Source organism: Salvelinus alpinus, chromosome 25 (assembly GCF_045679555.1).
Source record: "Salvelinus alpinus chromosome 25, SLU_Salpinus.1, whole genome shotgun sequence".
Classification (NCBI taxonomy): Eukaryota; Metazoa; Chordata; class Actinopteri; order Salmoniformes; family Salmonidae; genus Salvelinus; species Salvelinus alpinus.
In genome coordinates, this window is record NC_092110.1 from 10,622,441 (window position 1) to 10,634,756 (window position 12,316).

Consider the following 12,316-nt stretch of genomic DNA (forward strand, 5'->3'; position numbering starts at 1 on the left):
CATCACTTACAGCACGAGTCATTTCCTCCTATTCAGTAAAACATTTATTTTCTCCTCCTGTCCTCAAACAATACTTGATCCTTCTTCAGCAAAGGCATTTATTTAAAAATAACCTTTTTAACCAAGTCAGTTAAGCACAAATTCTTATTTACGATGACGGCCTACCCCGGCCAAACCCTAACGATGCTGGGCCAATTGTGTGCCGCCCTATGGGACTCCCAATCACAGCCTGTTGTGATACAGCCTGGAATCGAACCAGGGTCTGTAGTTACACCTCTAACACTGAGATGCAGTGCCTTACACCGCTGCACCACTGGGGAGCCCCATTCCTTGAACTGTTCATCACAAAATCAACAATGTTTTCACTGTTGGTCTTTTATAGTATGGTGCATAACCCCACATCAGGCACAATATTAAAACAGCTTAAACCACACAATTGAAATATTTATGACAAAATGTGTGCTGAAAGACAGAACAAGAGTGCCTGTCTGTTTGTGCTATTATGCCAAACTGAATGTTGGACTTGACAATGAGCAATAGAGTTGGCAAAAGCACAAAACAGTTATGAGAACAGGCTAAATACAAAAGCAGGAAAAGACAAATGAGCATTCAGTAAATGTCCCTATAAATCCTTCAAATTTATTGTCTAGTTAATTGATGCGCAAATTGAATACACAATGGTAAATGACAGCAATACACACAACCTCATTAAAACCCCACCTCAGGCATTCACAATGTCTTCATAAATATATAAAAAGATTTCAAAACAGTATGCTAAATCATGGTACCAGTACAGTAAAAACGGTAGAATAGCATAGGCCAGTTGTTGTGAAAGGGACAGGGTTTGAAATGACAAATAAAAACACTTCAGAACTCAAAATGGTTTAAATTAAAATGTAAAAATTGTTCCCCAAGCTGAAAATCGGAGGGGACTGTGGATCTCTGTCTGTCCGTTAGTCACACGCAATATCTCGGACAGCACTGGTCCGATTCTGACGAAACTTGGGCGAATGATGAGTCTTGCCATAGATACCCGGCATTTTCAAAATTACACTGATCGGCCCAAGGTGGGAGCTATAGTAATTAACTGAAATTTGTTAGTCACAGCAATCTCATTTGGCCCAGGGGGAGACATGTTTACTGTAGCCTTGTTCCCTATTCATCAACTTAAGGAACTTCTCACTCAACTCTCCTTCCAACTGAAAAGCATTCTTTAACATGATTGTGTTGACCCTATTGTGTGTCCTGAGGTTACTAGTAAACTGAAAATGGATATCCCTCAATGATGAACAGCTCCTATTTAAAGTTTTACATTATTTGTATGTCTCTTTAACCTGTCATCCGAACAATTAATGCATTATTTATAAATATGCACCAGAACATGTTAACTTTAGTTTAAATTGAGTAATATTGAACACTGAACACCAAAAGTGCACTACCGTTTAAAATTCAACACCTAGTTTATTTCTTCAATGGAAGCGCCTGTTGGGATTCTAAGTTCTACACTTACTATATGTAATGTCAGTTTTCAATAAGTCTGTACAGTCTTTTCAGTACGGTGGGGGGGACAACATTCATCATGCCATGAATATGGCAATTTCAAGATACCAGAATCCTACTTGCATTATGCTGGAGGCACATCCATTCCGTAAGAGCAACCTTTTGACAAACATTGCATGTATATCAGTAGGGGAGGGCTGAGGTTCAACCGTAAGTAACGCATAGAAGCAGAGGGAAGGGAGATTGTAGTGTTTACTTTGTACCCAATGGTGATTGGAGTTTGTAGAATACTGCAAGGCAATTTCTGCATTCCGACTTCCTATTTCACTCCCACACTGTGCACCCGTCTCGCTAACTCCCTCTCCTGGATTTAAAGCCTTCATACACCAGTCTGTTCCTTGTAAATCCATGGGGGGACAAGTACCCGTTAGGGGGTAAAGTTAGTTAGGGGGTAAAGGAAACAGCTGCAGACAAGAGTTTTGGAAGGAATAATATAAATAGTTTGTTGTGTAGTATTAACTTGCATTAAGGCCCTGTGGAAATGCCATCATCTTGTTCTGCACTGTGTGTATCAGGGGGAAAATCACCTGACTCACCTTTTCTCCATCTCCAACACTACAATGGTATTTCCTTGGGTTGTTTTTCTTTATGGCTGTCTGGTGTACAAAGACAGCTTCGTCACATTCGTTCCAGCGCGTGCTGGGCACAATACAAAATAATTGTAGTCCACAGGGTCAGTTCATACCGAGACCTACTGCGGTTAAATACTACACAACAAAAACCAGTCTTTACAAAGTAAAGAGGGTTGCAGAAGGATAAAATGACAAAGGGATATTGTGGGCTGAATAACAGGGATCATCTGTAATGTTGAGTGACCGAGGCAGGGTAAAAGGCGCCAGATGCATAAACAAGTTACATTTGAAGATTTTTCTGGGATGGGATAAAGTGCAGTCAGATAATTCTGGTTACTTTGACTGTCAGTCCGGCTGAAGACTGGTGCTGTAAGTTAATTGGTGGACAGCTGCAAAACATCCTTGAATCGGGGATGAGGTAACAGGAATGACCTTCTTGAACAGGCCCGCAAAGACAGGGAGTAACCTGTGCAGATTCATCATCGCCTCTTCAGAACAGACGTAAAATCTCAGAGGGAGGAGTTCTGCCAACAGAATTATCCAAAATGGCTGGCCACTCAGGATGCTAGAGGTTGTTGTGCTTCCACTAGTGAGGATTCCTGTAAAGAGACAACATTGGGGAGTATTTGCACAACTCAAATTAAAGACTGGAATCCTTAATTGCTTATAGACTTAATGATATAGAACCATTGATTCATAAAGATTATAAATTGGTGGTTCGAGCCCTGAAAGCTGATTGGCTGACAGCCGTGGCATATCAGGCCGTATACCACAGGTATGACAAAACCTAAAACATTTTTTACTGTTCTAATTACATTGGTAACCAGTTTATAATAGCAATAAGGCACCTTGGGGGTTTGTTGTATATGGCCAATATACTGTACCACAGCTAAGGGCTGTACCAGGCACTCCGCGTTGTGTTGCTAAGAACAGCCCTTAGCCGTGGTATATTAGCAATATACCACACACCCTCAGGCCTTATTGCTTAAATATAACTTCTAAATGCCTCATGAGCTAAGTTCCCGAACCTGGGCATGTGAGGTGGGTCTCGAGTTATTAGAATACATCTGTAATTACACACTCTTTCTTCTTAATATGGGTCGTTGGAGGACGATTTGCAATACAAAGAGTGGACAGTCACATACCTCTTTTTGGTCCTCTGGCGGCACAGGGTTGGTGGCTCCATCCTCAGTGGGAGATGGTGATGTGTCCATTTTCTCCTCTCCTCCCTTGGCTGCTCCCTCCATCCCGTGCTCGGCCTCCCATTCCTGCAGCACCTCATCCAAGTTGAAGCGTCGGCGGTAGTTTACAAAGAAGTTCTTCACCTGCACTACAGACTTGTTGCCAATCACATCCGAGATAGCCTGGAAGTCCCGCCCATATTTTCTGATGGCTGGAAGAGGTTACAATGGAATTAAAATACATTTTGAACAAATTGAGATTGTTATGTGCCAGGCCCACCCAGTGAAACAGAACTCAATATATATTTATTTATCATCTGACTTTTCACATGAGACCCACTTTAGTTGGTTCCATTTTCTACCCTTTCTCGAATCCCAACCCATCTGTTGCACTTGCAATCTATTACCTTGTACAGCAAGCAGTTGCTCCTCTGTTGTCCAGCGAGTGTTAAACTTCTGGTTCACCTGAGACATAAAATGGTCAAACATACAAGCAACATGACAGGTCAAAGTGTATTACAAGACTAGTGATGCTACGTTTGATACCGGAGCATGCATTGAAACCGCAAAGCAGTTTACTTCAAAGCAGTGTGCCGATACCCATATCACTTTATCCGAAGCATGTCATCAACGACATCCGAAACGTTGTTTTGTCGCAAACCACCTGATTGGTTTGGCATTGGTTGAAGACAAAAGGAAGCGAAACCCTTTTCATTTCGAGGGTTGGCTGCCGAAAGTTGTGTGTAGGTGGATTTTGAGAGCCGCTAGCGTCTATTTGAGCTGGGAAATGGGACCCAATTTCAAACATAATGAATAATGTAGATTTAAAATACATAGTTGAAAACATTACAACTGCTAGTCATCTCAGCGCTGTCTCTGCACTACGGCATGCGTGACGTAAACTATAATCATTTGGCAGCTCTAAATTCTTTTGACCAGCAGATGCCACTAGGGTGATCAACGCTTTGCGCAATAAACCTATTTTCCGACAATTGGCTGGAAAGCGTCCATGCTTCAGAAAGCTTTGTTTTCCCATCACTATGCAAAACAATAGTAACATTTAAGCTGCAATATGTAACTTTTTGGTCGATCTGACCAAATGTACGTTATAGATCTGTCACTCATTGAAAGCAAGTCTAAGAAGTAGTAGATATGTTCTATGCACATGCACTATTCCTATGCTTCCCGTTCTTATGTTTCGTTATTGTGTCTTTTACTTTCGGTTTTGCACACCAGCTTCAAACAGCTAAATATACAATATTTTTGGTTCTGAAAAATATATTTCACAGCAGTTTAGATGGTAAAATGGTTATCCACACTATACTTGCTTGTTTTGTCACAGACTGAAATTATGGCTCGTAGCAGTTAGCCTTTCTGCATAATGCACCTTTAATTCTATGGAGATGGTCAGAACTTTAGGTCAGCAATAGCATTACCTCAGGTACTCTGAAGTTGTCTACTCCCACATCAAGCTTCTCTTTCAGGGCACTGTTATTCTGTTTGATGCTCTGGATCTAGAAGGGGATAAAACTCATTAAGGAAAAATGTCCAGGTTAACTCGTCACCCTAAAGACACTCTAGGTACACAGGCTTTGTTCTTCATTTCCACACAAATCTCCCATTGACATCAATACATGATTGACACAAAATTGACTCATCAATGGATAGGAAATGCTGTCACAGAAGATGAATGTTAAGACAGTGCACTAACCTGCCGTTTGATGCCAACCAGCTCCATGTCCATTTGCCGCAGCACACCGACTGCAGCGGGGGTGCTGGTGGACATTGCAGCTACGTCTCCCTGGCTCAGATGCATTCCTTTAGGAGGCTTCTTCTTAGCACGGTGCAGGTTCTTCCCTGGAGGACCCTGTGGTTCTTTTTTGACGTGGGTCAATTTCTCTGCCACGCCAGTAGTCGGCTAGACGTGAAGGAATAGATTTAGGTTAAAAAGTCGAACCATCAAAAGTAGTGTCAATTTAATATGAATGTTATAGGTTTCTATTGAAATGGTAATGCAAATATTTGGAATTCGAAAGCTACCTTCTGTACCACTGCCAGTGGTTTTGGCTCCTGTTTCTCAGGTGCTGCGCCCAGCTAAAACACAAAATTACCATGTTAGTTGGCTTCAATAAACAATATTTATTAAAACTGATAAGAGCCTCTGAACAGACCTCTTTCTTCTCCTCCTTATTTGGGTCGTACTCTACATCGCTTGGAGCATTTCCATTGGTCTCCTCAGCCTCATCCTCACTGAAACATAAAGCAAAAACTTAATACATAGAAATAAAATATTGTATTCTTGGCCTAACTTTCCAATACATTTTTTTGTCTTATTTAGAATGGTTGAAACCACCCAGGACTCGTTTTTCCAAAAGGGAGTGTTAGTTGAGAGAATGCAGTTCATGCATTTTAAACAAAAGAACACACTTCATACCTCTGCTCTCGTTCCCTCTTCTGCTTGCGTGCGTGGCGATCCATGACACTGGTTTTGCTCCGTGTCTTCTTCCATGAATAGTAGAATCTAACCAAGCTAGCAATTGACTTGTCTGGTAGCTAGCACATGAACAAGAAGAACTTGTAAATAACAAACGAAATCACAGTTTTGTGCATTATTTGTGGTTTAGAGACATCACACAATGAACACCCCAAATTAGAATTCAGTGTCTCATGTCATCGTGTGTTCCATGTTCGCCAATGGAGTAGTCTGCTGTTAACTGACAAAAATGATACAATTCGGAGGCGTTAGTCTCACCATCTGCTGTATACGGTGGAACGTTTTTCCGTGGAAGCTGAAGCCCTGTTCAAACAGGACCTTGTCCTCCACTGTCCACTCATCTGGGAAAGGTGTGAAGTTGGGCAAATCTGCCAGGGACTTCTCAATGTTGTGCTTGTGCCAGAAGAGCATCCCCAGTGCCTGTTCCATGTTGTACCCATGCTTCTCTTTGGCAATTGCAATGTATTCATCCACTGTACAAAAAAATATTTACACACACACACACACACACACAGTGCATTCGAAAAGTATTCAGACCCGTTGACCTTTTCCACATTTTGTTACAGCCTTATTCTAAAATTGATTAAATCAAATGTTTTTTTAATCAATCTACACACAATACCCCATAATGACAAAAGAAAGAAAAAAAAAAAAAAATCGGTGAAGAAATTTGGCAAATATATTAAAAATAAAAACATAAATACCTTATTTACATACAGTACCAGTAAAATGTTTGGACACACCTACTCATTCAAGGGGTTTTCTTTATTTCTACATTGTAGAATAATAGGGAAGACATCAACACTATGAAATAACACATATGGAATCATGTAGTAACAAAAATGCATTTCAATGAACAGGTGTGCCTTGTTAAAAGTTAAATTTGTGGAATTTCTTTCCTTCTTAACACGTTTGAGCCAATCAGTTGTGTTGTGACAAGGTGGAGGGGGGATAGCCCTATCTGGTAAAAGACCAACAAAGAGAAACAACAGTCAATCATTACTTTAAGACATGAAGGTCAGTCAATTCCGAAAATTTCATGAGGACCGCCACAGGAAAGGAAGACCCAGATATACCTCTGCAGAGGGTAAGTTCATTAGAGTTACCTGCCTCAGATATTGCAGCCCAAATAAATGCTTCAGTTCAAGTAACAGACACATCTCAACATCAACTGTTCAGAGGAGACTGCAGCAATTTGACCATGAATTCGACCTGATTCACGCAAAGAAACCACTACTAAAGGACACAATAAGAAGAGACTTGCTTGGGCCAAGAAACATGAGCAATGGCATTAGACTGGTGGAAATCTGTCCTTTGGTTGGATGAGTCCAAATTTGAGATTTTTGGTTCCAACCGCAGTGTCTTTGTGAGACGCAGAGAAGGTGAACGGATGATCTCTGCATGTGTGGGTCCCATCGTGAAGTGTGGAGGAGGTGTGGTGGTGCTTTGCTGGTGACACTGTCAGTGATTTATTTAGAATTCAAGGCACACTTAACCAGCATGGCTACCACAGCATTCTGCAGCAATATGCAATCCGATCTGGTTTGCGCTTAGTGGGACTATTATTTGTTTTTCAACAGGACAATGACCCAACACACCTCCAGGCTGTGTAAGGGTTATTTGACCAAGGAGGAGAGTGATGAGTGCTGCATCAGATGACCTGTCCTCCACAATCACCCGACCTCAACCCAATTGAGATGGCTTGGGATGAGTTGGACCGCAGAGTGAAGGAAAAGCAGCCAACAAGTGCGCAGCATATGTGGGAACTCCTTAAAGACTGTTGGAAAAGCATTCCAGGTGAAGCTGGTTGAGAGAATGCCTTGACAGCTTTGCACACGCTTGGCAAAGGGTGGCTATTTTGAAGAATCTCAAATATAAAATATATTTTGATTTTAACACTTTTGGCTACTACTTGATTTCATATGTGTTTCATATGAGGTCTTAACTATTATTCTACAATGTAAAAATAAAGAAACCCTTGTCCAAACTGTGGCTATTTTGAAGAATCTCAAATATAAAATATATTTTGATTTTAACACTTTTGGCTACTACTTGATTTCATATGTGTTTCATATGAGGTCTCAACTATTATTCTACAATGTAAAAATAAAGAAACCCTTGTCCAAACTTGAGACTGGTACTGTATATTTAGATACAGTGCATTCGGAAAGTATTCAGACCCCTTGACTTTTTCCACATTCTTACGTTAAAGCATTATTCTAAAATAGATTGACAGCTTTGCACACTCATGGCATTCTCTCGACCAGCTTCATGAGGAATGTTTTTCCAACCGTCTCGAAGGAGTTCCCACATATGTTGAGCTGTTGGCTGCTTTTCCTTCACTCTGCGGTCCATCTCATCCCAAACCATGTCAATTGCGTTGAGATTGGGTGATTGTCGAGGCCAGGTCATCTGATGCAGCACTCCATCACTCTCCTTCTTGGTCAAATAGCCCTTACACAGCCTGGAAGTGTCTGTTGTCTTGTTGAAAAACATATGATAGTCCCACTAAGCGCAAACCAGATGGGATGGCGTATTGCTGCAGAATGCTGTGGTAGCCATGCTGGTTAAGTGTACCTTGAATTCTAAATAAATCAGATGGTGTCACCAGCAAAGCACCATTACACCACCACCTCCACGCTTCACCGTGGGAACCACACATGCAGAGATCATCCTTTCACATACTCTGCGTCTCACAAAGACACAGCAGTTGGAACCAAAAATCTCAAATTTGGACTCAAAGGACAGATTTCCACCAGTCTAATGTCCATTGCTCGTGTTTCTTCTTAGTGGTGTCCTTTGGTAGTGGTTTCTTTGTAGCAATTTGACCATGAAGGCCTGATTCACGCAGTCTCCTCTGAACAGTTGATGTGTCTGTTACTTGAATTCTGTGAGGCATTTATTTGGGTTGCAATTTCTGAGGCTGGTAACTCTAGTGAACTTATCCTCTGCAGCAGAGGTAACTCTGGGTGTTTCCTGTGGCGGTCCTCATGAGAGCCAGTTTCATCATAGCGCTTGATGGTTTTTGCGATTGCACTTGGAAGAAACTTTCAAAGTTCTTAATGTTCCGTATTGACTGACCTTCATGTCTTAAAGTAATGACGGACTGTTGTTTCTCTTTGCTTATTTGAGCTGTTCTTGCCATAATATGGACTTGTTCTTTTCTGTATACCACCCCTACCTTGTCACAACACAACTGATTGGTTCAAATGCATTAGGAAGGAAAGAAATTCCACAAATGTACTTTTAAGAAGGCACACCTGTTAATTGAAATGCATTCCAGGTGACTACCTCATGAAGATGGTTGAGATAATGCCCAGAGTGTGCCAATCTGTCATCAAAGCAAAGGGTGGCTACTTTGAAGAATCTCAAATGTTAAATATATTTGGATTTGTTTAACACTTCTTTGGTTATTACATGATTCCATATGAGCTATTTCATAGTTTTGATGTCTTCACTATTATTTTATAATGTAGAAAATAGTAAAAATAAAGAAAAACCCTTGAATGAGTAGGTGTGTCCAAACTTTTGACTGGTTCTCTGTCTGTATGTGTGTGTATGTGTGTGTGTGTGTGTGTGTAAATATATAGAAAGTCTGAAAGACTGTGGCATTACACTCACTTGCACAACACTCAGCTACCCATTTCTGTTATTATTGCATAGTTATTACATTAACTAAATATTTTGCTTCAGATAAATGTAAGATTTGTAAAAGTAAACTGGGCAAGTAGTTTACATTTGGTACATAATGAGGAAAATGGCTTGAATGGCTCTCACATTTAGCTTCAGCCAGGTTCGGGCTGGGGAGCCACACCAGCATACCCAGGTTGTCCCTCTCCTCGGCCGCCTTGGCAATCTCTGTCACAGGGGGATAAAGGATCGAATGAGGACCAGTGACTTAATTACTCAAACTACTCATTGCCTTTATCCTAAATGCTTTTATGTTGAAAGTGAAACTCTGGTGAAAGTGAAACCAATTTCCAACAATACAAGTTGAGCGAGAATGAAATTTCATGTTGCATTGGAAAATACAACATGTATTATTAGCAGCACAAGCCTATCAATTCTCGCATGGAAACCAAATTGAAAAGAAAAAAATATGGACCATTAGAAGTCAGGACTTAATCATATAGGCTAGTGAAAGCAGCTACAATTAATACAGTTCATGTTACAAATACTACATTTCATAATGATTCATTACTTATAGGGAAGCAATCAACACCATTCTCACTCCAGATAGTTAAATTAAACGTTTATAACCATGGTCCTTCGAGCAACAATTAGGGCCTAGCTATAACAGATGTAAATTACAAACTTTTTAATTAGCTCATCTCAGATTTGTTATATGCTAAATATGCTGAAATATATTGGATACATTGACAATAGTTCTGCAGTTAAATCGGTTCAAACATGAAACAATGTAGCCGTGGACAGGAGTCGGAATGTCAAAATAATAAATATGTAGTTAGCAGTAGCCCGCTTAGTCAAGGCTCGTGGAATAGACGACCAGGAATTGTTCGAGGCTATCATGTCTGGTAACCTGTTCCATCTTCTTGACTGCCTGAACAGTAAAATTACTCACCTGGATCATAGTCTGGCACGAGGGCTTGATACTGAGTCCCAACTCTCATACCACCACTACCTGAACATATAACAAACACAGGATTAACATTTTTACATCACTGTACAAGTGTATGAACTAGTTTAGAGTGACCGAGGCTACCACCGTCGTGTTGACCTACCATGCTCATCATCACTGGAGGAGCCCGAACTTCCTTCCTCCCATGAATTGTTGCTATTTCCATTCGTAGCTAAACTTTTGTTAGGATTATTAACTGTATTCCTACCCCTTCTTTTCCCTGACATTTCCGAACCACTCTTTTCCATCATTGCGGGGATTTTTTAACGGAGAAAGAGCAACAAAACTACTCGGATTTTGGCTAGCTAGCTACTGTAACGTTACTGGCTGTCTGTAGTCAGCAGCACCTTGCTAGATGCCTGGCGCTAGTTTGCTAGCTAGCGAACAAAGTAACGTTAGCAAATTGGCTAGCAAAGCTACTGTGGCTAGCTAGACGAAGCGATGACCAACTGATTAAACTGTTCAACTAGCCAGCAATCTCAATTAAGACGGCTATGTTATAAAAGTTGTTAAGATAGCTGTCTCCAAAAATATAACGGGTGGCCAAATAACTGTGTTGTATGGGTCTTTCAATATTAACCAGCCACCTCAGTTAGCTAGAAAAAATACCCCAAGTTCGCGAGGATGCTTGACTGCTAGCTCGCTGCTACTTGGATAAAAGTTGCGGTAGCAACTAGCTAGCTAGCTTGATTTATGAAATCAATTAGCATAGCTAGAGCTACGTGGCTTTAACACACGCATTTGTCGAAGATATTCTACAGATTTTGACTAGTTAGCTGGCTACTTTTGTCCATTACAATCGTTACTAGCTAGGTGTCTTGCCAGGTGGGTCGGTTGCTAGTTGACACTCCACGGGGTCTTGATTAAGTGCCTGGCTGCATCAGATGGAACTGAATTTTTCGAGGCTTGCCCTGAAGAGGCCTCCCTCAAGCTAATAATGATGAGTGGACCAACTCTCTTCTTGCCTGGAAACTAGAGGCTACAATGAATTAATTCATTAGGTAGATGGGAATTTATGCAATTAAACAAAATACGTTTTTCTACGTTCTACAGCCAATTAATGGAATTAATTTACATTCAAAAAGGCGAATTAAAATAATCTAATTCAACAATGGACACATTCCTCAAATCATATGGACTGCATTTAATTTCTTTTTTCTTTATATGTCAGGGACCGTGTACAAATTATACATAGGCCCATCAGAGTATCCCAAATATGTGCCTCCATGGCCTAACCTCAGGGCCGTGTTCCCCAACCTTAGAAGCCGTATAAGGGAGCAGTGTCTTGCATTCGCACTGTCACAATCAAGCTACTTCTGGGCTCCTTGAAAATGAGTAGGCTACAGTATATAAACTCCTCCCTGTATTTATTTGGAGTGAAGCTAAAACATTTGAATTGGTCTCTATACTGCAGCAGTTTGGATTTTGAAATGTTTCATATGAGACGACAGTACAGAATGTCACCTTTTATTTGAATGTATTTTCATACATATCTGTTTTAGAACTAAAGGCACTTTATGTATCTAGTCCCCAGTGGTGTAAAGTACTTAAGTAAAACTACTTTAAAGTTCTACTTAAGTAGTTTTTTTGGGTATCTGTACTTTACTTTACTATTTATATTTTTGGTAACTTTTACTTTACTACATTTCTGAATAAAATAATGTACTTTTTACTCCATACATTTTCCCTGACACCCAATAGTACTCATTACATGTTGACAGGAAAATGGTTCAATTCACACACTTATCAAGAGAACATCCCTCATCAAGAGAACATCTGACGGACTCACTAAACACAAGTAGTATTTTACTGGGTGACTTTTACTTAAGTCATTTTCTATTAAGGTATCTTTACTTTTACTCAAGTATGA

At 40.4% G+C, this 12,316-nt stretch overlaps 1 protein-coding gene across 2 annotated transcripts; it reads right to left on the minus strand.

Moving 5' to 3' along the window:
* Positions 1 to 613: 613 nt before the first annotated feature.
* Positions 614 to 11,332, minus strand: rcor1 (REST corepressor 1). Of its 2 annotated transcripts, none has more exons than XM_071365578.1 (12): positions 10,550 to 11,332; positions 10,390 to 10,449; positions 9,585 to 9,665; positions 6,066 to 6,280; positions 5,748 to 5,866; positions 5,485 to 5,563; positions 5,354 to 5,407; positions 5,025 to 5,231; positions 4,750 to 4,827; positions 3,721 to 3,778; positions 3,278 to 3,525; positions 614 to 2,731 (listed from the first exon to the last, which is right to left on the minus strand). In XM_071365578.1, the coding sequence occupies exons 1-12, from the start codon at positions 10,695 to 10,697 to the stop codon at positions 2,690 to 2,692; spliced, it is 1,389 nt and encodes a 462-aa protein (XP_071221679.1). In that variant the 5' UTR covers positions 10,698 to 11,332; the 3' UTR covers positions 614 to 2,689. The 2 variants fall into 2 exon arrangements, with proteins under 2 accessions (XP_071221679.1, XP_071221678.1); XM_071365577.1 differs by having other exon boundaries at positions 10,390 to 10,445; positions 10,546 to 10,834.
* Positions 11,333 to 12,316: the final 984 nt, after the last annotated feature.

Bases quoted from the DNA above. Each gene is read 5' to 3' on its own strand.
- rcor1 (XM_071365578.1), bottom strand. From the start codon at position 10,697: ATGATGGAAAAGAGTGGTTCGGAAATGTCAGGGAAAAGAAGGGGTAGG. The intron at 5,867-6,065 runs GTGAGACTAACG...TTCATGTGCTAG, and splicing joins TCCACCGTATACAGCAGATG to CTACCAGACAAGTCAATTGC. The intron at 5,232-5,353 runs GTAGCTTTCGAA...CTTCACGTCTAG, and splicing joins CACTGGCAGTGGTACAGAAG to CCGACTACTGGCGTGGCAGA.